General features: G+C 35.4%; 1 protein-coding gene across 34 annotated transcripts in view; it reads left to right on the top strand.

Annotated features, from left to right (window-relative positions):
• Positions 1 to 25,739, top strand: part of CSNK1G3 (casein kinase 1 gamma 3) — an 83,698-nt gene extending 57,959 nt beyond the window's left edge. For 13 of the 34 annotated variants that reach the window (XM_021293293.2, XM_021293296.2, XM_021293287.2 and 10 more), the window contains 6 exons: positions 1,754 to 1,839; positions 1,972 to 2,056; positions 6,288 to 6,436; positions 7,473 to 7,568; positions 8,555 to 8,650; positions 23,137 to 25,739. In XM_021293293.2, coding sequence (XP_021148968.1) covers positions 1,754 to 1,839; positions 1,972 to 2,056; positions 6,288 to 6,436; positions 7,473 to 7,568; positions 8,555 to 8,650; positions 23,137 to 23,511 — 887 coding nt within the window. In that variant the 3' untranslated portion in view covers positions 23,512 to 25,739. Of the gene's footprint in view, positions 1 to 1,753; positions 1,840 to 1,971; positions 2,057 to 6,287; positions 6,437 to 7,446; positions 7,569 to 8,554; positions 8,651 to 16,588; positions 16,698 to 17,057; positions 17,082 to 21,801; positions 21,895 to 23,136 lie in introns of those variants that run through there. The other 21 variants (XM_065045295.1, XM_065045302.1, XM_005506692.3 and 18 more) reach the window with 14 other exon arrangements.
• Positions 25,740 to 26,760: the final 1,021 nt, after the last annotated feature.

Here is a 26,760-nt window from a genome sequence, read left to right as displayed (position 1 = left end):
CGTTTAACTTCATCTGTGTCTGTGGGTAAAGGCTCGTTATTAGGATATTGCAAACCACCTCCAGCACAGCTAATTCCCTCAGGTACTGGATACCTCTCTCCATGGTGGTCCACTTGCCTCGGTGAGAGGGAACATCTTTCTGGAAGAGGTAACTTTTCTTCACACCTGACAGAAGTCACCACCAGAGTCTGAGGGCTTCTGTCTTTTTCCCAGTCACCTTGTTAATGCTACCTTCCCTTGACAAGGATCCCAGGTGTTTTGCTTCCTTATCCTCTAATTCCAGGCTACAGGCCCAGTTAAGCCAGCATCAGAGGAGCCAGATGACAGTATCCTCACTGGGACAGCAGCTGTATCTCACAGTGAGCTGTATCTCACAGCTCACTCAGCAATAGGGATCAGGTGATTATCTCTGATTCTGCCTCTTGTCTTTATCTTGTGATGACCTTGGTTCATCATCATCCCTCACTACACAGGCCAGGTTTTTTTGTGTATTTCTTTTTCTCTGTAGAGGCAACTGATAGCAGCATGTGTTGATTCTCTGGTTCAACCTCAGTGCCTGTCGCCTGAGTATGAGTAGCTGTGTATAGCACGAGGGTAGGAGTAGCTGCATTACCCGTCGGTCTGTTTTCCTTCTCTTCCTCACAACATCATATGGTGTTGAATATCCCTTTGGCTAGTTTGGGTCAGCTGTCCTGTCTGTGACCCCTCCCAGCTTCCTGTGAAAGCTCTGTCCTGTCCAAATTCCGAACATTATCTGCTTCCTATGAAAAAGAATGTCATGAGTGGTGCTTATAAGTACTCATTATCTCTATTTCCACCCTGTCTCATAAAGAGTACAGAATTTCTGCAGGCAACTGGAGTCATTTTGTCTTGTGTACTGAAAACTGTTAGGCATTGAAATCTGCTTTCTTCTTAACATACGTGGTCGCATCAGGATAGCATATGGTCAGTAATTGCAATGTTGCAGGGTTGGCAGAGAAACTCAACCCCAGATTGTCTGGGCTTTCTCTCTGAGAAAATGAGTGGAGGAATGTTCAAAACTAAGAAGAGTGCTGACAAGGGAATTGGAAACATGAAAATGAGTTAAAGAGACATGACTATGAAGGAGCCTCATATGACTGGCAGAGGTGTGAGGAAATAATGGCCTAGAGATGTAGCCCATTCTTTGAAATTACCATATATTTGTTTGGTATTTTCTTGTCCATTTGCTATACTGTGTTTACTCAGTGTCCAAATGAGAAGAATGGAAGACAGAGTAATGAATAAATTATTCTTTTTATATGAAGATTAAGAATTGTTTTTCAAATGCAGTGTATTTGTGTCAATATTTTGTGTTGATCAGATCAAAGCCAGGTTGGTTTTATTAACTGTCCTGTGTTCAAAATCTAGCAGATCCTTTTTTTTACTTTTCTGCTCTGTTTCTCCATTTTCTCAAGCATTGTGAAAATACTGAGTAGAAGCAATGTTGATATTTTGCTTTTCTTCCTTGTCAGGGAGGAAATCAAAGTTAGAGGTAAATACTACCTGTTACTAAAAAACATAATACACTGTGTAACCGTCATTTCAACAGCATTACGGAATCAAGTTGGGTGAAAATGTAAAAATCTGTTTTCTATTAGTTACCTAAAGACGTGCTATTCTCTGTTTACATTCAGTTTTCCTAAGAATAATGGATTTTATTTAAAAATAATATGGAATGTACTTTGAAAACTTTGAAATTTGTATGTTCTAATAATATTAAATTTTGTTTCAGAGCAAAGTAGAAGAGATGATTTGGAAGCTTTAGGTCATATGTTTATGTATTTTCTCAGAGGAAGCCTTCCATGGCAAGGTTTAAAGGTAGTGGTTTTTGATATATTCCTGTATCCTGTTATCAGATCATTAGCTTTTTTTGCCATGATCTTTTTTCTTTTTGGAAGTTTGTCTGCAAGCTGTATAACTTCAGAAGCTTGTTTTGTTCTTGTGTCATAGGCTGATACGTTAAAAGAACGTTACCAGAAAATTGGAGACACAAAACGAACTACCCCTATAGAAGTATTATGTGAAAACTTCCCAGGTAATATCTGCTGTTAATAAAATGTGGTGTATTGATTTAGAAAATGAAACCAACATAAATAATTGTTTAATATCTGGTTTAAAAAAACAAATAAAATAACGCTTCTAAATACCTGTATTATGTACTGTTGTAATAGGTACAACAGTTATCCTTTGAAGCAGCAGTAAGCTAATGCTGGTGTTCTTCAAAGACAGATTCTTATAAAGGAAACATTAAAAAAAGTAATACAAAATTTTGCAAGCCTTTTAACACAAAACTGATATGTCCCTTTTAAAAACAAACTCAATTAGGAACAGCTTGAAATAATATTTAAAATAACTTTCAAGTACTTTCAGGTGTCGCTTCTAATCTTCCTTACATGCACAGAGAATCAGTAAAGTATTGGAAAACTGGAGAGAAGCAAATAGGACATTTTTTAGAAGTTGGGCTAATCAGCTCAGGACAGGGGAATAGACATGCATGACATGGACACAATTCTGCCAAAATAAAAGTAAACACCTTGAAAAATAATCACAATGTCACTGATAGGCAAAATAGATTTGCTGAGAATAGCTTATGACAAACTGATTTGATTTCCTCTTATGAAAGGAAATCATATCCACAGCAGACAGCAGGCAGATGTTTTATGTCATGAAATCTTAGTACTTTAGCTTTTGACACTATTTTTAAGTATCCTCACAAGTAATCTTAAAAGCATAATCACAAAGAACCTACTATGGGAAGAAGAGTGTAAACCAATTTGTAGTAGTTAAGTACATTGTTGTCAAATTTAAAACATGAAACAGTATTTCAGAGAGATATGTGTTGGATCTGTTCCGTATTTTTGAGTGTCTTGTATAATTGAAAATATTTCTTAAACTTAGAAATTATAAGTTTGAAATTTATATGTGAAGTGAAGAGCATGAAGGGATTACTATTGCCAAGGAGAGTATGGAGTTGCTTTGACTGGAGTTGTGTGAAAGCAAACCAGTCAGACAAGGCTGTAACTGATTTGCTATGGGATAGGGTGATATACTAGATGGCCTTCTGAAGTTCTTTCCAACCCTGTAGTAAAAATTGGTCTATTATCAATTTTTCTTATGTTATTTATTTCACTTGCGTATATTAAAAAAAATAATAAAATCTAGTGAAATTGACTTTTTTCACAGAACTTAGAGCAAATGTCTGAACATAATGTTTGGTGAACTGAAAAGAGTTTAAATGTGAGGGAAAAATAAGTATTCTGAAATGTAAGTCTTGTGTATCCAGTAGTACATGCTTATCTGCATGTTGATTGTTATGTAGTTGCTAGAGTCCTTTAAATATCTAACTTTAGCTGTATATGGTGCAATTCCTTTAAATAATTATGCACGAGTATCTCCATATATCTAGTGGACTGTTTTCACCAAATTTAATCAACTTTTTGACAGGCTTAGATCTGAAAATGGAACAAGGAAAAGATATTTGGCCTTGGAGGGCATGAAAGATAAACAACTTTGACAGTACATATATACTTTTTCATAATAAATATTTTCTTGAATGTGGAAGTTTTTGCGTATCAGATATCTGAGGATTTTTCACCTTTTCCTGTCCTTCTTGTCACTTACGACATAGAATAAAATTAGTACATCCATCATAATTTCAATTTTTTTCAGTCAGCCTGCAGACTGAGCTAACTAACTGATGTTCCATTAGGCAAGAGAACTCTGTAGTATCAGTGAAAGATATTTTAGTCTTTGTCACATGTGAAGCACTTACCTTTTTAATCCCCTGTTCCATTTAATTGTACTGTCTTTGAGTGTGTAACAGTACTGCTATTTCAAGCCTTGTACAAAATATGAGCAAGGATTCAAACTCTGGAGTTTTTGCTTCAAATACCTCATAAGGGTGATATTTGATTTTTTTGAGTCAGCCAGCTGTAACAGATTCAGCTGCATTATATGACTCAATTCCAGCCTTCATACCTCTGAAGACATATCTGCTTTGGGTTCTGGTTTGCATTGGGGAAATATGATTAAAGAGATCCATACCAATGTGTCAACATTTCTCTTAGCCTTCTTCAAGAACTGTCTCTGGGTGGTATTGCTGAAGAGTCACTTCTAATCTGCAGAGCTGGACCTTAGGTACCAAGGAATTCCTCCTATCTGCTGCTCCATCTGCTCATGCCTAAAACATAGTGCTTAATACTATGGTTTTGTCAGAACTGAGTAATTTTGAATGTCTTGGCACCTTTGTCGTGTGGTGAATACCTGACAGCACCAATATGTCGCTGCCTCACAACTTTTTGTTATCAAGCTGGTCACAAACCTTTCCTTCTCCTTCTTTCTACCCTGCTATCTCCAGAAGAGTTTAACTTAGCATAGCTCAGTCCTAGCACTGCCTCTTCACTTCTCAGCAATCCTCTATCAAAAGATAGGCTTCTTACAACACCTTGTTTGTACCATGAAATGTTAGCTTCTCCAGACTTCTTGAAATATCATGGGTACATCAGGGTGAGTATGCAGTGATACTCTTGTGCTGCTTCTGACTACATACCTCTTCATAGGATCACTGGAGGCACTTACTTTTAACCTTATTCATCCTCTGACAATTCTGATCATACAGAGGTGCTTTCTCTTGTACTTTGGGACCATGTGAATAGCCTTTTTGTCTTGAGAGTAAGGAGTCATTGCTTTTCTCAAGATGGCTTGAGAGTGGGTGGTTTCCCACTCTTTCATGAACTACAAAGTTTCCTAAACAAGCTAGATTTTAAGAGCTGGGTCCATCAGGAAATTTGGTCCCAGGACTCACTTCAAGTGCTTTACTTGATCCATATCAGATTGTGAAAAGTTCTTGCAGTACTCTGTTTCAAGCCACTGTAGTATGATTTTTTTTTTTTCCTTTTACTGTTCCTCCTGTAACTGTAAGGTATGGATGGATGAGTGAACCAAAATGTCAGTATTGGTTAGGTTGTTGAACTCTTCTTTCCTTTAGTACTTTAGTTCTTTCTTATAATACCTACTGGATTGGAAGGATCTGTAGGACTTGGTCTTTTTGAATGCTTGTTAATGTGTATCCCTTCCCACCATCTGCTGTTTTCTCAGACTGTTTTATTTCCACCTGCCCTCGTTTCGCTGAGTCCTGAAGGAGTTATTGCAAAGGTAATCACGTGTCTGAGCAGTTTCTCAATAGGATTTGAAACTTTTGCTTCAGATGTTCATTGTTCATCCCTTTCACCCCTTAGATTCTGGTAGTCCTCTGTCCTTAAGGATGCTTGTTCCTTACAGCTGTTGTCTCAGAAGCCTTTCCTGGCTTAAACCCCTTATCAAGAATGGAACACCTGTATGCTCTACTTAACATCTATGAGGTTTATGCTGGAACTCTTATTTTAACTAGAAAGTTCTGGCTGGTAGTGCACCCTTTAACGGCTAGGAAAGCTCCTTTTATCTTTACAGGCACAGGCCCTTTCAGAAATCTCCCTCATCTCTACTACTGGAACAATGTTATCATTTCCATATAATACCTACTCAAATTTCCATTTGTATGCTGACATGGTATTTAAACAGTGCTATTAAACTGACACGGGTCAGAAATCACTCTACAATAGCTCAGGTAACCTTGGTATTTCTCTGCAGTGTTTCTGTTCGGAGTATTTGCCACTTCTGCTCACCACCTTCATATAACATGATGCCTGAAGCATTCAGTGCTGTTGCAACCTTCTGTAATCATACTACAGACAGAGCTCAACAGAGCCTATAGCGAGTGTTTTTTGCCAGGACAATTGGAGTTGCCCCCTTCAGAATGTATATATTTGTCCTCTCTTATAGAAAGGAAGGTTACATTCCAGTAACAGGTGTTTTCGAGACGTAGTCCATTCTGTACATGCATACACCCCCTTCTTTACCTTTCTTTAGGCTTGTCATTTCACAGTTAATTGAAAAAAAAAATTGAAATGTAGAAGCATTTCTCTCCCCATTTTTTCACACACTGTGCATCAGAATTGGAAGGTTGTATGGAAGATCTTGACAGGTAATGCCAAGAGAAAATGAGTGGGGAGCCACTTGGTATGTGCAGAATATGGCAGTATATCCTGAAGAATATTGTTACTATTAAGTAACTTTTCTTTCTGGTAATTCATAGATTCATAGTGAAAAACTGTTCAGGTTTTATTGTGAGAGGTAGAAGTTGCTTCAAAGTGTAAAACTAAGTACCGGTTTTAAGTGCCATTAAAACAGGTATGACAATTATGTACTTTTTTTTAATATATATATAGAGGAAATGGCTACATATCTACGTTACGTAAGAAGGCTAGATTTTTTTGAAAAGCCGGACTATGACTACTTAAGAAAGCTCTTCACAGACTTACTTGATCAGAAAGGCTATGTGTTTGATTATGAATATGACTGGATTGACAAACAGTTGGTGAGTACAGTTAAGTTATTAGTAATATGTTGGGGGTCCTTGTGTGATCAGTTTTGAGCCAATGTTGTTCTTGAGTTTTAGAATGCATGTGCATCTCATGACTGCTATTACAGTTGTGAACAGCTGCTATTACAAACCCATTTTCAAATGCATTTCCAAACATTATCTTTTGGCTGCGGTATTTAATATTAAGTCTTCTTCCAAACTTACTGTTAATATCAAAGTAAATTGTTCAATTGGAAACGAGGTTGTAGGGGTTCAGGCTGTTTCTGAGTTGAAGAAATTTAAAATTTTGCAAGTGATTGTCATTATTGCATGCATTTTCTTGCTTTGAGGACTTTATTGCTCCTAGTGTTTTTAAAATGTAGGGCAATCACTTCTCTGCATCTGAGGTATGCTCCAGATATTTATCTCTTCATTATGAAGAAACTGGCTATGCTTTATATGCATTCTTCTAATGAAATATGATGTAGAATATCAGTTTTGATCACAGTGCATCTAAAGTTACAGAAAAATACTGCGTTGAATTCCTTAAAGACTAAAAGATGAATTTTTCAAAACACCTCAAATTTTTCCTTGCATCTTTTTAATAAGTAGAGGAGGGGCTGTGTGTGTAGGTTGAATGATTTCAGATTATACATTTTACCCTGTAATTCCTTGTGTGACTTTCTGAAAGAATTGTAGTATTTTATTGCTAAATGTTTTTTCAGCATTAAAAAATGCTTTAGGCCTTTCTTCATGCTTTCATCAGAATGTCCTAACTGCTAACTGCAGAAAATGTAAGCCTGAAGTCTTTCAGAAAATTAATGTCTGATAATACTCAGAATTGCTACTTCATGAAATGGTGTAAGTCTTGATTTATCTTTTTCTCTTTAGTATTAGCAAAAGCTTCACTTCATATTTATTTAATTTGATCATTTTGGGTTATGGGAAACTGTCAGATTTAAAGATTAATTTCTTTTACAAACCAGTAACTTTTGGTAAGACTTAGAAATCTGTTTTTTTACCAGTCACTACATATTATTTGTGTTTGTAGCCTACTCCGGTGGGTTCAATACATTCAGACCCTGCACTGTCTTCAAACAGAGAAGCCTATCAGCACAGAGAAAAAATGCAACAATCCAAAAGTCAGGTAAACTGTTCATATAAGATTATCATAATTACTTTGTCTTTTATCTAATTATTTGTGCTATGTTGTTCTTTTATTAGAACTCCAAAATAAAATTGACTTCAGGATTTCTTTGCTTTTTCCTTGATTAAAGTAGGTCCATGTTAATGTATTTCTACATATGCAGACCTTAAAATGTCCTAAAATGTTGTTTGTATGATGCTGTGATAAAATGTATAGCTTAAATCAGTAGTGGATTTTCTCTCTGCTGATAGTTCTTTAAATTTTTTTTTTAGTTCTGTCTTTTTAATCACTGTTTCTTCTCCATATGCTGTATCATCTTTAGCAGCTGTAACATGTGTGGGGTTCTATCATTTTCATTTATTTTTTTTGTTTTTTAATCAGGATAAGAAAGAAGGGTGCAGACTATTTATCAGGGCCTGTGGCAATGGAGCAAGGAGTAATGTTTTCAAATTAAAATACGGTAGATTGAGGCTAGACATGCAGAACAAATTTTTAACAACGGGGATGTTGAAATGCTGTCGCAGGTTGCCTGGAGATGTGGTGAATGCCCCATGTCTGGAGACTTTCAAGGTTGGAATGGGCAGGGCTCTGAGCAACCTGATCTAGTTGAAGATGTCCCTGCTCATTGCAGGGGGGTTGGACTAGACTGGGATCTTTGGAAGTCTCTTCCAACCCAAACTATTCTATGATAATGACCAAGGTGGTAAAAACATTAGGAATTTAGATCTGTGTCCATTTACAGGGTTGTGTTGGTAGACTTTGTTTCTTGCTAGAAATTTTTAGTTTTATCTACCTCTCTATGAAAATGTATGTGTAGTTATATGTCAGTGTGCATATAATGTTGATTTACAGTCTGTATCGGAGTGGAGTCTGTAGTGGTTTTGTGCTTTTAAAAATAATGTATAATAATTAATGCATGAATTTTTTGGTTTTTGAATTTTTATTTCTTCTTTTCCTTATATTCCTATTGCATTAAAAAATGATAGTCGGCAGACCATAGGGCAGCTTGGGACTCACAGCAAGCCAATCAACATCATTTGCGGACTCACCTAGCAGCTGACAGACATGGTGGCTCGGTACAGGTATTTTCTGCTTCTTTCCATGACTTAATCCATCTTTTTGCATTATATAATACTGTTATAGTTTCCTGTAGTGCATGACATGATTCATGTTTTCATATTAAGTTTACTGTCCAATAATGTTCAGAATGTTCCAACTATACCCTAATTCACAAGTCTCAAACTGAAATAAGAAAAGGCGCAGAAACATATGGATCTTTTTATACTAGAATTTCTGCTACATGCTTTTTAATGGAAGCCTAAACCAAAGAAACTATCTCTTCTTGAGGGAATGTGCACTTAGATGAGTGCAAGCAACTGAAGCTTAGAATTTTGATGTGTTACTTAGTTGTATTAGCAACTGAAACACAATTGATGGAATTCGGTGTTGTTCAAGTGATGTTTTTTATTCCTTAAGCAAACTTTAAACATGCAACTTTGCAACTTTTGTTTAAACAGTAGTTGACTAGAAGAATGTTTCCCAGGGCAGTACTTCACACTTATCAGTGGAAAAGTAAGCAGGAATCAAGAATTTTTCCTTTATTATTAATTTATTTCATCATCAAAGAGCTTTTTTTTACTGGTTTACTCTTAATTTTTCCTTTTTAGTGTCTTGATCTTTGAATATATTTAGGGATGAGATGGCTGGAATAATACATAAGGAGAGGTTCCAGTATAAGTTGGGGAACAACCAGTTAGAGAGCAGTATAGGGGAAAGGGACCTGGGGGCCCTGGTGGACAGCAGGATGACCATGAGCCAGCATTGTGCCCTTGTGGCCAGGAAGGCCAATGGCATCCTTGGGTGTATTAGAAGCGGGGTGGTTGGTAGGTCGAGAGAGGTTCTCCTTCCCCTCTCTCTGCCCTGGTGAGGCCGCATCTGGAATATTGTGTCCAGTTCTGGGCCCCTCAGTTTCAGAAGGACAGAGAAGCGCTGGAGAGAGTCCAGTGCAGAGCCACAAAGATGATGGAGTGGAGCATCTCACTTATGAGGAAAGGCTGAGGGAGCAGGGTTTCTTTAGCTTGAAGAAGAGGAGGCTGAGGGGGGACCTCATTAATGTTTATAAATATGTAAAGGGTGAGTGTCACGATAAGACAAGGGGCAATGGGTACAAGCTGGAACACAGGAGGTTCTGTTTAAATTTGAGAAGAAACTTCTTCTCCGTGAGGGTGACAGAGCACTGGAACAGGCTGCCCAGGGAGGTTGTGGAGTCTCCTTCTCTGGAGACATTCAAAACCCACCTGGACATGTTCCTGTGTGACCTCACCTAGGCGTTCCTGCTCCAGCAGGGCTATTGGACTAGATGATCTTTTGAGGTCCCTTCCAATCACTAACATTCTGTGATTCAGAATGCCAGCTGCTAAGTCTCTATGGGGTTTTGACCTTTCGGTCTGAAATGAAAATAATTTGTATTTATAAAGGGATATCTGGGGAAAAATGTTTTGCCTGCTGCATTTTTGATTCTGACAGTCTAAGTTACATGTATTTCTTCTGACGTATTGGTTTGGAAAAATATTTTCAATGCCTGAAGAATGAGAAGTCCAGACTAAGGAAAACAATGCTGTAGTCTCACCAGTGTGAAAATTCTGTATCTTAAACGCTTTGAAACACAATTCAAATGTAACATTCTCTAAATTTTGCTGCTTTAGAAATTACTGTCAAGTGTCTTATAAGAAAAGCTGGTAGATGATAATTTTCTGGGTATATCAAAAGTACCAAAAATATTCTGGACTTCACAATAACAAAATTTTAAAAAACTTTAGATGTATATTTAACTTGAATTGCTGTAGTACTCGCAGTAGCGTCTTTTGAGGACATTAGGGTAATGTGGAATCAAAATTGGATTTGAAGTTGTATCTTCCCAAATTATTAAATTTATTTTTTATTTCTATTTTTTTAGATTAGAAAAATATGTATTTAACTTTTTAAATTCCAGTTGGTAGAACTTTCAAATTGTATATCATAACACTCTTTTGGCAATTTTAGCATTTAAGAAACATCTTGTTCTTTCTTAGGTAAAACATAATAATCATGAGAGATGTTATTCCATTGTAATGTTAACATATATTAAATGCCCTTTGGGGGTGGAGAGAACATTTTCTATTAAATACTGGTAGTACTGCTTTCTGTTAATGTAACGATCTTTCTTTTTTCCTCAAAGAATATGGGTATTCTGAGTTCAGATCGCTTAGATCAGTTGAGACTACAGAGTTGCCATGTAAAAAGAGCATTGTCGCAAATTTCAGACTTTTGGTCTGTGTCTTTGAAGATCAAGTGTTGTGCACAAGAATATTTTCAAGCCAGCTTGATTGGGTTTTTAATGTGATTATGTTTCCTCACTAGGTGCACTTATAAAACCACATAATATCTTCAGTTTTGTTTTGAAGTTTGAGCCCCTGACTGTTGTCAAATACCCCTTTGTTGTAGTGACACTAACTGAATCATGCTGTTGAGTTGGATTATTAGCTAGCTAGTTTAGCTGGATTCCTAATTGCACCCAAGAAGGCTAGTTCTAAAAGCGCCATGGATAATTGTTCAAAGGAAAATTGAGTCTAAGCTATGAAATTGAAGTCTGTTTATTTTTTGTGTGACATTAATGAGTCGTTGCTTATCTTTGAGATCAGTTTTATGCTGAATTATCTGTTTTTCTGCCATATATGAAAATCTGGCAGATAATTTTATTTTAAAGTGACAATGAAACGTTTCATAGGTCACTGCTGCACTCATCTGTAGTACTACTGCCGATGTCATCTTTAAAATCCATTTGTAGAAGATTATTAAATTGTGTTAGTGATACTTCGCTGTGACATTAAATTCAAGTGATCTGAATGTATGTGTGTATATGTGTGTTGGTAGATATTTTGTATGCTCTTATTAATCATGTTGAAGTGGGAAACATTCAGGTTCTAAATGGTTTGTTCATTAACAGTGATCATTCTAGTTTTGTGCTACTTTAATTTATCCCAGACTCTCTAGACCTATGTTAATTATATATTAATATGCTCAATATTTAATTTTACTTTGTAGCATCAGTTCATGTTTAAAGTTCAAATACTGTTAGCAAATTGAGTTGTAAAGGGAAGACCTACAGAAATAGCTCACATCTCTTCTTCCTCTCATCTGTATTTAGAATAAGATCAAAAAGCTGTAGTATGGCAGTCTGTCTTTCTAGTTTGTGTAGCCTTATTCATGAGAGCACCTTGTACCTCCCAGCATTTCATTCAGCAACTTACTGTGTCTTTAGTTTGTAAGTTTGCCTCAGTTCCCAAAAAAGTCAGCTGTACAACATTGAATTGCTTCCTTCTCTACATGAACTGCAAACTGCTTATGCACTCAGAAAGACTGTACTAATCTGTTCATTACTTTATTTCCTCACTTGCTAGCTTATCTCCTTCCCCTTATCCTTTCTCTTTCTGTTTTCCCATTTAGAAATTCTTTAAAAGAAGGTTAGATTAAAACATCAGGTTAAAGAGTTCCCAGTGAAGTGCCACAGGTCTTGAAAGGTGCTTAGGAACTGCTTGAAGGGTTAGATATTTGATGGAAGTAGTTTTGCGTTGTGAGACACCTCTTCTTCAAGAAGTCAAGATAGCAATGTGTTAGATTTAACAAATAAATTTCCCTAATCTTTTGTGTATTAAAATGATAGTGTGATTTTTTAAAATTCTTTTTATTCTATTTATTTATTCTATTTATTTATTCTATTTATTTATTCTATTTATTTATTCTATTTATTTATTCTATTTATTTATTCTATTTATTTATTCTATTTATTTATTCTATTTATTTATTCTATTTATTTATTCTATTTATTTATTCTATTTATTTATTCTATTTATTTATTCTTTTTATTTTCTTTTGTCTTAACTGGAAACTTTCTGAAGGTAAAATATAGCGTTCTGTAATATCACTAATTAATTGCTTGGGCATGAAGGCTGGCTTTATTTTTTGAAGGGTGAAGAATTCAGTTACTGAGATCGGTAATGAAATTAATGATTATTTTCTCAGTGATTCTAAATGTTTTTCGATTTCTTATTGCGATTAGAAGCATGAAAAACAACAAAATGTCTTATGAGAGAGTTTCTGACTGATTTTTGAACATAGCAAGTAAAAGACTAGTTTACATACTAATCCAAAACAAAACACGGGGCTAGCCTGAAGATTTACCATTTGGAGAACTGGTATTCAGACCTAACTCTGCCTTGCTATATCTGACCTTTATCAAGCTTCATAAGGACATAATCTAAGAAACGAATCTGTTCCACAATTAATATATCTAATTATTAGATAGCTGGGTCTAGTATTTTAAATTTGTTTGCCTTATGGAATAGAGGGTAGCAAGAAACAGCCAATGTGACACACATGCTTCTTCATATAAACTTTTAAAGAACTGAATAATTTGAAGGAACTAAATTTGAAGGAGGATAAGATCTGTTATCAAAATGTTCAAAATTGGTTTAGATTTTCAGTTTAATGGTTAATCTCTCAGTTGTATATAGCTGAGTAGCTTAAGTTAATCTTCAACATTGCAACACTTCTAATGTGAAACTTAGTTTAAAATAGTGGTTTTCAGAGAGCTGATTCTATAAATATTCATGGAAAAATGTTCATGTTCAGGGAATGAACTTCCAGCATTGTAGGTTATTTTAACATGCTACAGAATTTATGGTTGTAAGAACATACAGTTGTACCCTTACTGATGCTGGAAGTGAAGCATTCCTGCCTATCTTTTGTACGGCTTTGAATGATGCTTTTTTAGGTTTTTTTAAAAGGTAAATATTTGACTCTGTTGCAGCTGTGTTAATTCTTGGTTTTTCATCTTACTGAGATTGTTCCTAGAGCTCTTTTCAGCAGTAGTAGAATAGAGTGAAACTCAGGGAATTTGTGATTCCAGAGAAGGATGACTGAAGCTGGTTTTTTTTTAAATACCCTTTGGTTCGCTTACACTTTCAGAGATCACAACTCTTTCCAGAAAGATTAATGCCATTTTCGTCCCATCTAAACTAAGCCATGCAACAGCTATTTGTACTTGGTCATGTTGGATTGTGTATTTGTTGGATATGCCTGGTGTATGTATATGAGCAAGACTGAGGTCTCTTTCTCCTTGATGTCTTTCAACCAGAGTGAGGCAGGACAGTCTTCTGCTATCTGATGTGAAGGTTTCCACAAAATTTGTGTCAAAGTTTCATAGAGAAAACAGCATTATTAAATTAAAAAAAAAAATACCTTAGGACAAATGCGGTCTTGAAATGAAAGACTTCATCTTTTGTAAGCATATAAGTGTATTGGGAAACACTGAAATAAGCTTTACTCTTTGTTACCGTATGGCAGTGCACTGACCCATGCAGAAGACTGTTATTGCTCCTTTAAAGCTGAAGTCAGTTTAAATTAGTATGACTTTAACTAGCTGTGATTTTAAAACAAAACAAAACCTGTCAGAGGTTTTTGGTTTTGACTTGCTTAAATCTTGCACATGTTCTTTTAACAATTGCCAGAAGAGGTTCCGAAGAGGCCAGAAGAGAGTTGTTGACAAAGACTGATAAGAACCATCCATGAATCTTGAACCAGAGCAGCAAGCCTTTTTTTTTTGCCAGGCTTTCAAAAATAAACTTCCTCTAGTCAGGATAGAATGACAGACTATAAAAACATGCTTAGATACAGTTTTGTTCCTGTCAAACTTTTTATCCATCAGAAGGAAAAGATGGGTTTCCTCAACCTATTGCTGAAAAATAATGTTCATACCTAGTTTATTAATGTAGGAAGGAGTTTTAGTTACCTGCTTTCATGTTTTCCAGTTCAAATGAAGAATGTGTAAATGCTTGAGTTTGATCCCTTTTTTTGAATCTCATTCAGGAAAACAGAGGTGAATGATTTAATATGCACTTCTAGGAAGGAAGTGTGAAGGAGAATGCCATGTGAAAGCTCCAGAGATACTGGAGTTGGGGAATGTGTTTGATATTTGAGTAAAAATCATAAATGTTTTCGTTTGCTTTTTGTAGGAAAAGAGAAGAAAATAAGAGTTCTTGCAAATACCTATGCAAACTGTCATCTGTTCTTTAAAACGATCAGAAATGCTAACGTGTATGGGTTTTGGATGCTTCCATCCAGAATATACCTGTTGTGTTGTTTCTTGATGAACCCTACCCTTGAAAAAACTGAAGACAAGGCTTCTGTTTCTTATCAAATGTTCTTACTAAAATTTGAGAAGAGGTCTGAGGATCTCATTAGAGAAGTTCATTTTAAGTTTAGATAATGGAGCAGAAATCTGGAATGATTAGGACTGCACACAAGGCTGACCACAATCTTAATTGGATGGCATTGCTGTATATGGGTTAGTGCAGGCTGTCATTGTGATTAGTTATGTAGTTATGATTTAGATCCTTTGGATCCAAAATTCATTTGGTAGACAAGTTGAGCGCATTTTTTTACCCTTAGATTTTCATGAAAGATCCTGTCTTATTTAGCAAGTACTTCCCATGCAAACACCATATGTTTCTGCTCTGCTTATCACTGTTACAACTGGATATTTCATAAAAAAGAAAGAAGTTACCTGCACAGTAAGATGCCTGGTGAGATTCTTGGGATCATACTCTTTCCCCTTGCTGGAAAATATGGACAATGATGTCAACAAATATTAAGGTACTTGTAAAAAAAAAAGATCTGCTGTCCCAGCATGTTCTGTTTAAGATGCCTGACCCACCATCTTATGATCTGTTTTAGTACAATTCCTACCTATTTCTGTCACTGAACGTTTAGTGCTTCTGCCATCCCAAATGATATGAAACTAAGCTTAAGCCACCTGGCTGAAACTTCACTGACCTACCTGTCGCCACAGAAATAAAGTCCAATCTCCTAAAATTTCTGTAGTTATATTGACCAAAATTTAAGTAATTTGGTTAGTGCAATCTCAGAGATCTTTCCTTTTGTTTTGTTATTGGGCTGCACAGTATTTTGGCAGTGGCTTCTATTTTAGTTAAACTCAAAAAAAAAAAAAAAAAAAAAAAAAAAAAAAAAAGAAGAAAACTCAGTCTGAAATAGGCATATGGCATGGAAAATGGCTTAGGTTCCCCAGATTTCTGAAGCTCGCTTCTTAGTTACAATAGGAACTGGAAAGCAAACCTTAGCAGGCAAGGCTATTAGCTCTGGTTATAAACAGATGAGACGTAGCTGCTCCATTAAGAGAACTTGGAAGGGTGAGGGGGTTAGTGACATGATGATGATTAATTTCCCTCTCTCTGCTTTCTTCTACCTTAATCTCTGACCTTCAGGCTGGTAAGAATCTTGAACTATGAACTACTGTCGGACCACATTCCTCTAGCTGATTATGTTTTACAGATGTTTTCTGCTGGCTCTTAGGTTATTTGGGCAGAACGATACTTTTGTTCAGTGTTGTTAGGCCAATCATTTGTGGCTAGTGTTTAGCTACTAGACCTCTTTCTATTTTAAAGGTTCTGTTACCAGCGTCAGCTGCCCTGACCAGATGCGCACTTGTCTTTTATCCAGTTAACCATCTTCTTGGCCAATTCTGTGAGGTGAATAAGAGAGAGGCCTCTGGAGTAGCTCCATTTGTCATGCAGGAAAGATGTTAGGAAGTGAGAGAGGAAATATTGGGTTCCATTTGGTTTAAGGTCAGAACAAACATTCCCAGAGAACCAGAGCTGTCCTGGTGGCTCGAGAATTTATGAAGGAATTTGAGAGTAAGTTAATGGAAATGAAGACAGCACTAAGTCTTCTTGTGCTCTAAGAGTGAAAACCAAACACCATCTCTACACTCTTATATCTAGAAAATGTAAAGTTGCAGGAGTGCAGGGATGTAGTAGTGAAACCTGGAAATATACTGTTATTGGAATCAAAAGAGTTATGGAATTAGCGAAAAGTACTGTTTTTTGAAGGTGTATTATGACTTTGGGAATTGACAAATGTGTGTCTGGCACTAGCATAATTTTAGGTATTTCTGGTGATTTCAGGTAGTAAGCTCAACAAATGGAGAACTGAACACAGATGACCCAACTGCAGGCCGTTCAAATGCACCCATCACAGCTCCTGCAGAAGGAGAAGTAACAGATGAAACTAAGTATGTCCATCTTTTTATATTCTTTGGATCTTGTGTGCTCAGCTACTTAAAAATTCTTGTATAGCTATTAAAAAATATTGGCTAAACTGAATAGCCATTGGTAAGGGGCAAAACTATAGTCCTATACATAATTTTGGCTGTAAATAATAGACTTCCTGTAGCTTATGCTTTTTAGGCTGAGCCCTCAATAACACATCTCTCCACACAAGAAAAATGCATGCATTTTTGGTATTTCAACTGATTTTGAAATATTTATTTAAGAACATTTTCTGGCTGCCAGAAATTACGTATGAAAAATGTAAAATTCTTCCTCTGTGTTGTATTCTGATTCTCTTTTTTTCCCTTACTTTCTTTCTGTATAGCTGCCAGAAAGTATTGAACATGTGGTGAGTTCTGCAGCACAGGCAGAAATAGCCCCAGGGGTTTTGTTCTTGTTATTTGGTTTAAAACTAATTTCAGAGAACTTGAAAATAATAAGTCAATTTGGAAATCACAAAACATGTTTTAATATTGTGAAACAAGTGTTTTACAAACAGCCACCTTCAGGGGCTATTTTACCTGCTTCACATCTTGCTTGCTTTTAAGTTGTGTAGTCTGTGATGTACTTTATTTAATCCTTTTTAGTGAGTAGCAGAATATTTTTCCTTACCCCCTATCCTGTTTTAGAGGAGGAATTGTTCTTTTCATATGTTGTAGCATTCAGCTAGTATTTTAATATCTAGAAAGTAACTCGCTTATATGAACAAGTAATAAATGCTACCAAATGTTTGAACTTTGCCTGTTATTGCTGTAAACATTGTTTCCCAGATGATTAGTCTTTGACAACCTGCTAACTAATTACTAAAACATGACGTCAGGGTTCTGTAAAATTACAGTGTAATTAAAGGGGAAAACATTAAGGTCTGTTAACATGTGATGGACAACTAGTGTATATATATTTGAGTAGTAAAGTCAGACTTGCAAAATAGTATTGAAAAACATTCTTGATAGCTAAAGGCGGTATAACTTTTGACATGTTTTCTTTTATAGTTTTGCTTAGAATAGAATTTTACAAGGGTATGGATCTCATTTATCATCAAATGGGGGCATGCTAGTATGAAGGATACATAAGTAGCAGAAAAATCCAGTAAGCATTCCTTAATAGCAGTAAGTTTTGTAGGGCCCTTTTTCCTAACTTTTAGATAAGGGGCAGTTTCTCAAAGTACAATTTTTTTCTTGAAGTGATTGTTGTGCAAGCTCTTGTTTTCATGTGTAAGATTTATGTGCATGTGTAGTTAAAAATTGTGAATAGAAGTGCCTGTTGTGCCACACTTGTGAGTTAGTTTTGTGTGAGCACTGAGAACACCAGTTCTTTATCTGCCATCTTTGCAGAGTACTGTATTATTATTTTTCTGTTTTTTTTCTATAATTCTGTTTTCTAAAACATACATTTAAAGCAAAAAAAAACTAGACCCCAAAGAGCAAAGATGTTGATAGGCTGCACATAGAGAACTTCCCTATCTCCTCTCTTTGGACATGTGCAGTCATAACCTTCCTTGTGCCCAGATTATGTACACAGAGGAAAAGATTAGATATCTTAAGTTTTGAGTAGTGCTTAGCACAATTAAACCAATGGTGACTTCTCTGCAGAAAGTAAGAGAATTCTCAGAAGGCAAGATGCTGCAGCTACTCTAAAAGTGTAGATGTTAATTTCTTTTGGTATGAATAGTTGATGGACAAATATGCTATCCATCACCTCACCTTTCTGGCTTTCTCTTCACTGGTTTTGTTTCAGACCAAATATCTAGTCTCAATATACTACATTTTAGGTTGATCTTATTTTTCAATATGAAACAGACAAACTAGTTTTCCAGTAGTGTCTATTTAAACTGCAGATTCCACATTTGCTATTTTTGCGGGAGTAGAAGTTGTTCTATATTTTGGCAGTAATTAAAGCAATACCCTCGCACCCACACCTCCCCCATGTAGCTATCAGACATCAGTGTATAAGTGTACATCTTTTCTCAGTAACAATACTAGAGAAGGTTTAAGTAATCCAAAGATATTGTGAGACACTTAACATCCATTTATAGATTTTTATACTGCTGAACAGTGTAAGGAAATGCAAGGATCAGTATCTTTCATGTCTGTGATACAGACTTTTTTGGTTTTAAGGAGACATTGTTTAATTGGAAGACTCTCACTTTATGCCTCTTCCATAATCTTTTTTCCATCTGACAGTATGAACAAAGTTAATGTCTCTTGCTTGTATCTTAATGTTTGTAACATTTCCTCATACTTTGAGGACACAAACTGGAATATTTTTTTAGAAACATGTCATTCTTCGTTCTAGATGTTTGCATAGTTTTAGCAGCTTAACATCACTATACCTTCATTTAAAAGACTGAAGAACAGGTGCCCTGTCATGAGTGGTCTTAACTATGAACACAAATATTGCTTACCTGAATATTAGATCTTCTGTTACCATTTCAGTGAGATACTGTAAATCAGAAAGTAGAAGGTTTTTTTTTTCAGTAAGCATTGCATTATTTTGGGATATACATCCAACATTTCCTTTTTTTCTTATATGTTTATGTACTCACATGCAGTATATATGCTAAATCTTATGCCTTGTCATCTTCATGCACTTCAGGTGTTGCAGTGCAGCAAGCATGTGCAGCAAGCACAACTCAGCATTGGGTGTTGGGTTTTGAAGTTTTGGGTGTTTGGCTTTTGTTGGTTTGGGTTTTTTTTTTGCCTTTTTTTTTTGCTTTGTTGGTGTGGTTTGTTTGTTTTGTTTTTTGCTTTTTTAGAAAAAACACTTTCAGCACTATTTCAGTTGTTACTTACTGGAGTTGTAAAACAGGAAGAAAAATAACCTGATCACTGTTCTGCCCTGGAACTTGTACATCTTGTCTTGTATGGGTGGTCTTCGAGTTATCACTGAGCAATTAGCCTTTATTTTGTTAACTCTTTGCTAGCCATCAGAACAGTTGCATCTATGAAGCATGCATAATTTGGTAACTAAAAGGCTCTGTCCTGGGATGACAGAGGAGGACAAACAGGAAAAGATATACTCTTTCCTTTTTGCATCTTGCATTCTTTTTGCGTCTTTAAACACCTGATAATAATCCTGCAGTTAAGTGTTGCCACATGCTAGATGGCAAATATAAAACCACAGCTATTTAAACACAAATGAGAACTGATGTTGCTTTAGCATGTTGTGCCAAGGGCCTAATCAAGTGATAGAGAGAAGGGTATTTAACAGAAAAAAAGTATGATAATGTTTTAAGAAGGACAAGAAGTTTTTGTAACCATAATACGGAGATTGCTACCATAGATGATATCTCAAAGGTCACTTTGGATTGTACGGGCAAATTAAGTTGTTTCTCAAGTTTCAAAAATTGGTATTATACTGCCTGCTGTAGAAATGTTTAATACCTACAGAGAAAGAGGTTAGCAGTGATTAAATGCTTTCTTTATAAAGAAAAAAAGTTCCTTTCCTAGAATTAGAAATCGTCAAAGTGCACCTATTCATATGCATTTTGCATGCGTATTGATTAATATGATAAATTAATGGTTAATTAATTTATTAACTAATTAATAATACCGTTATCTGTAGCTTTAATATGACTTTAAGCAATGTAATATACATGGAAAAGTGATAATGACACCCTCTAGTGACAGTATTCTTGAGAACATGTCTGTATTTCTTTTATACTCTTCAAGAGATCATGCACTATGGATCTCTAATATCAGAGTTATATCTCTGTCATAAAACCTATTATCAGCAATGTAGTCTGACCTGTCTTATTCCCATGTAAATGTAAATATATTTAAAAATGACGTATGTTTGGCCTTGGAAGGTTTGCAGGTCTAACACTCTCAGGCTGATAAATATACATTTCAGTAAGTTTCCAAGCCAGTTCTGTGGTTTACAATGCTCTACATAACTTGCATTCCTTTAGCATTTTTTAGATATATTGTATGTTAGTAAGGGATTTACTTTCCCACGCCAAATAACAGTCTTCAGCACTTAGTGAAATTCTCTGAACTAGAATGCATTTGATTAGTTCTTAGAACAATAAACCCGCCTCACACACATACACACAAAACCAACCAAACAAAAAACCACACAAACAAAACGCAAGCAATAACAACAGAAAAAAACAGTTATTAATAGAGATTATACTCCTTGTAAGACTATTATGCGGACTCCAAGAGGCCAGGACATTAAAAAAGCAGTGCTTTATGTTGGTTAAAAATAGAATTATTGAATTCTGTGTTGCATGATGTCCTTCTTACCTGGTTGACAGAGAAGTAGCAAACTTAATAGGCTGTGGAGAAGGAATAAAGGACAGTATAAGTTTTGTAGCAAGAATGGCTTAAAATTTTCTGGGAAAGAAAGAAAGAAAATCTAAAGTGTTCTTGAATTAGAAGTGTGATCTGCTGTTCCTTGAGACATGCTCCGTTTAAGCAAAATGTGGTTTAACAGTGAAAAGTTAAAATTCCGTATTGTTTTTCTAGAACATAAATTGTCTGAGACAGTTTGATCTTCCTACAGTTACTTATGAAACCTGTGTTCTGTATATACCGAAAATAAGAGAAAATTTTTCTATAAGATTTCTTTTAGGCTTCCTATCTGAAACAAGTACAAAAGTGATTTACCATCACAGTCTAGGGTAGGATTTCCTCATTTACAGTATCATAGGATAATTCACAATGAAAGCGAAGGAGCACTGTAAAATGCTTTTTTTTTTTTTTTTTTAAATATGATGTTTGTTGTATATGTATACAAATGAAATCCTTGGTGAAAAGACTGGGGTAAAAGAAGGATTAAACTAAATTGGACTCTATACATCTGCACATAAATTCAAAGCTTAAGTGATAATGGATGTTAGTGGTTGTAGACAGATGCTAATAAAAAGGGTTAGTAATTATGAGAGAATTCCGGTTGCAGTTGATGGCTACTAGCCTTCAAAAACAATTATGTCTCATTTAGAAGTACTTGAAGTTCATAAATACAGTATATTTCTGTGATCTGTAAAAGTACTTATCTATGTAGTTTCCCCTATTGAATTTTAGTTTTGGACTTTATCAATAACCAATGTTTTTTTCTACTAAAAGTTATGTAACTCTCAGAGCAGCCCTGGTCTGCCTCTGCCCACTGCTACTTTTTCAGTGACTGAGCAACAGGGTGCCCTTGGATATTTTGATAAGGTAACTTCTGTCTCCCCCTACGTTGGATGTTGTTCTGATCCCCTGTAGAACCTTATTTTTAGACCCTTATTCTCCTTGTTTTTCAGATGCTTTCCCCATTTCCCATATTCCAAACTAAATCAACAGAATGTTGGGTGAACTTAAGGACTTACTGATAGGTTACTGATGCAGTACATTTAGGTTTTCACTTCCATTGCATTGGTTTAAGAAAGACTCTTGAGTGTATAGCACTGCAGGTGAGGATTCAGTAACCAAACTGCAGAACTCCACGGGGCAAGCTCTGTTAAGGTAGAGAGCCTGCATGTTCACTTTTGTTTGCGAATTGTGAAAACTGTACTAAGTGCAAGATTTATTTTAAAAGGTGGTGTTCAGGAGCTGGGACTTGCTTCAAATAAGGCTAACATTATGTGCAAATGAAAAACTATTCTTGGTGTATTTGTTGCTTTCCTTTTTAGTTTATTTTCAAAAATACTTCCTGGACTTCTGCAGTCCTCCTCTGTATTGTCTTTCTCTAACTCCCTCCAATTCTTTTTCCTTTTGTATTGTTTTTGCAGTTACTTTTGGATTGTGTCTTTTTGCTAAGTGATATTTGCAGTATTTGTCAATTTTAGTTTCCTTTGCAATAAAAGACAAGAAAGAATGTCAGTACACTTAAAGCTGTGATTTTTTTTCACAGTAATATCATCACAGTGTTGAATCTGAACATTATATTGTTCATGAATTCTTATAAAATATTTTGTGGAATATCCTTGGGGAAGGTTTTTCCAGGTTTTGGTTGACAAAGGAAGCTCAGTTTGTTTTCTAGTGTTAGCAACAGTAGTGTCTTAAGTATGCAGTTCAGGTGACACAGTCTTAAGCTCAAGCATTTGGCATATTACAAGTTAATGTGAAAGAGTATTCAGGTAATGGAACATTCCTTATTCTTACAAATACATTTTTAAGTCAGCCTATAATGCCTATGCTTTTAATACCCTCACACAATACTCTACTTGATAGCGATTTTTATTTTAATGTTTTTAATTTAATATTTTTTTTTCAAAATAAAAGAAGAGTGAAATGTGGCAAAAATACCTATTTCAGTTTCTTTCACTAATAAATTAATCAACTGCAATAGAGCTTAATGTATTCTTTATGGTCCTGGATATACTTGAACTACATACTTCAAATGAAACAAATACAGTAAGCAGAGTTTGATTTTGTGTTTTCTTTTTATATCTTATGTAATTCATGTCACACCTGCAGGTGCTGCTGTTTATTCAAGCGGAGGAAAAGGAAAACCATGCAGCGCCACAAGTGACTAGAACCAAACAGAACATGGGAAATTGCCTATTTGTTCAACTGCTGTCTTGTGATCCTAAAAAAAAGAAAACCTCCATAATGAGCACACGTTTTCCAAGGACTCCCTTAGAAACAATGTCATGCCTGTGTGCTTTGATTTGGTCCTCCTTCATCCATCTTTTGTTTCTTCTATTCATCTATTCTGAAAGCTTTAACGTTTTGTCAAATATGAGTGCTTCTTTGACCATCAACCAATGGACCAAGAAAACAGTACGAATGAAGAGTATCTTCAGCAAAACTAAGCTTGAGAAGTATTTTTTCTGTCCTAGGAAGTACTAGCAGTGTCTTAGCTGAAGACAGATACCGTATATTTGTTATTTGAGTTCATGGCAGCGTATCAAAAGCACTTTTCTTCAAAAATGCAGAAGAAAAATACAGATGTACAACGATAGAAAAATAATGTTTTCTTTTCTGACCTTTTTTTTTTTAACCTTTTTTTCCCCCACCATATTACCGTTGTAGTCAAACTGTGTCAATGTTAAACCCTGTCTGTGATCCTGTGGTGCAGTCACTGTCTAGAGATACTGCGGATGCTGATATAACTGTTAACAGTTGTCTAAATGCTGGTGATACTGATGAACAAAATATTGCCAGTAGCTTCTAGGTTTGAAAACCTGCTTTTATTATGCCTACAATGGAATTGTAGTACACTAGAAATGACAAGAGTGTGTGTATTATACAAAGAATACGGAAGTTTGTATAATTCAAATTGTGCTTCCAGTGATGTTAGTAAGATGGAAATACCTTCAAAAGAGATCTACAGAGAAATTATAAAATGAGAAATAAATGTGAATCTGGATACAGTGGAATCACCGTTAAAGCCTATGTGTTCACTAAGGTAATTGATGATTGACAACATCTTTAAACTGAAAATATGTATGTGCCATGTAATGTTCAAGATCTGTTTGTAAATTGTTTTTAATTTAGAAAGCAAATGCAATGGAAATGAATTAGGCTTTTTTTCTTCTCTGCATACTAGTACATAGCACCCAAAATTTCCTGAAATTTCTTTTCTTGGAAATTTCTTGTCTTTCAGTGTAACGTCACTACTATAGTAGGATAGCAAGGAAGTGTCAGGTACTTCCCCACAGTCCAATGAAGTGCCTGCAGTCTGAACAAACCAGCAATTCTGTGGACAATGCAGCCCACTTTATATTTTCTTCAGAAAATATATACTTCTTTAAAGCCATAGTGACAGAGGTGTGCTTTTCTCATGTTTAGCTGCCAGTTATTGAAGAAGGGTTTTGAAAAATAAATGTGACTACACAGATTTGTTGATCAAAACTCAGATGATATCAATTTTTTTTAGTTCTTCTAGACGTAGTTAGCATTTTTTTCCTATCCACATATGCCTTTTGGCATACTTATTTATTTTTAATCCGTTTTGTGGTAGCATTTAAAATATATGTTAAGATAAATGCACACCTTTGAATTCACTACTACATTTACAAGTATTTGAACTGTATTTTGTAATTTATTTTTCCTTAACAGCCCAAAGTATATTTTATTGTTTGGATTATGTGCTCATATGTATACTTTGATATTTGTCATTATTACTGTTCATGACCTTAAGTTTTAGTTTTAAAAAACCTGAACTTGGCCTACAGAAACATACTATATAACAGGTTGTAAGTTTCCACTCCACCAGTTTGTGTTATTGATTATCTCAAACCCATGAAGTTACTTCTCTGCTTTTATTTGAACGGAAAAGGTAGGTTACTTGCCATTCTCATATGAAAACACATCCTTCTTTGTAGTACTTGACCAAATTTGTTGCTTCATAAGGTCTTAAGTACATGTGGTAGGTGTATTTTTCACACACCTGATTAGTTTTATTCTGAGAGGTTTTTGACCTGTACAGTGTTTGTATAATCTGAACTCTATACATGTAGAAAGAAAGTGTGTATATTATTGACTTAAAATATTTGAATATATAAGCTGTTTGTTTGCTGAAATGACCAGTGTCTAGGGACTTGCTTTTCAGCAATTTTTTTTAAGTGCTTGATTTAAATGCTGAAGAAAGTTTTCTTCTAGCAAAGCGGTCAGTACTAATGCAGCTGTGTTCAGGTTATGTCATTATGATTCGCATTTTTTTTTTCCTGATTAAACTAATGAAGTCAGCATTGGCTGGGTGTCTAATGAAATACATCCTAGTTTAAATGTAAGAAAAAAAAAATATAGTTTTTTAAAACTTGCCTTTTCCCCCCCTTTGCTACAGTCTTGGATGAAATAGTGGGAGCTGTTATTTTAAGAGTTGCTGAACAGTTTCGATCTTGTTGGACAGCAAGGAATTTGGAAATGTGTTACTCAAAATGCTACCTCAACATTGCAGTTATGTTTGCTTAGTTAACATGTGTTATTGCTATATGCTTTAATATATCTAATGATAACAATAGAGTGAAGACACTTGAATGCGTTTGTAACTAGGAAGTCTACTCAGGGTCTCCATGGATTGAAGTCTATGCTGTCTGTGCTACCTAGAATAAAAGCTGCTACAGATACTGTGACATATGCAAGAAATGTGTCTTTAATTTTGCCCGGTAGGTATCTAGAAAAAGCAGACTTCTAGTTAGTTTTCCAGTTCCAACCTTTTATTCAGGGGAGATGATTGTTCCTAGCTGTAAAGCTTTTGATATGATATGAAAAAGGGCATATTTATTTGAGAGCAATGTTTATAGGCAAAATTGGTTGCTAGACTTCTAGTTGAGATTGCTGGCACTTTGCTTTATAAGCAGATTTGTCATTCACATGCTGTTACACAGAAATATTGCAAGTAAAAGTTTTTTCAAGTTCATGTTTTCTTTTTATTAGAACTAAAGTTTTCCTTAAAATTTTGAAGAGGAATTTTAACACCTGAGTGCTAAAAAATACACCCCTGTGTGTTTTTCAGTAGCTTTTTAGGAGCTTTTAGTAACTTTTTTGAAAGATATTTCAAACATGAAGATGCTTCATTGATTGTCTGATCAAATTAAGTAGTGTATTTTCTGAATGTATCTTCCACTTCAAGTTTTCAGAACGAGTGATAGTAACTCAGGTAGTATAGTTTTAAAGATGTATTCAGTTCTCAGATGCTCAATTTTTATTCTCTTGTAAGACAGACTGTTTCATATCTTATTACTGTATCTGTTTGAACCTTACTCAAAATACAGCTTTACTGCATATTTTGGGGGCTTCCCATACTATAATATGGGGTATTTAAGACATTTACATCTTTACACAACTTTCCTCTGAAATATTATCCTGTTATGAAATGCTGCTAAATCTAAAACTACTGTAAAAAAAAATAAAAAAAAGAGGACCCAAACAAACAAAAAACCCCTAACACCAACCCCCCGCCCCCTGCATTACAGAACACCCAACCAGGATGGAGAGGCAGGTGAAATATTTTGCAGGCAGCCGGGAGAAGTCTCCTGATCACTAGCCCTTATTCTTATGGGGGACTTCAACCTACCAGATGTCTGCTGGAAGTACAAAACAGCAGAGAGGAAACACTCTAGGAGGCTCCTGCAGTTCATGGAAGACAGCTTC

Source organism: Columba livia, chromosome Z, assembly GCF_036013475.1.
Source record: "Columba livia isolate bColLiv1 breed racing homer chromosome Z, bColLiv1.pat.W.v2, whole genome shotgun sequence".
In the NCBI taxonomy this organism is placed as follows: Eukaryota; Metazoa; Chordata; class Aves; order Columbiformes; family Columbidae; genus Columba; species Columba livia.
The sequence above is the reverse complement of the archived record's forward strand: the minus strand, read 5'-3'. Positions and strand labels throughout refer to the sequence as shown.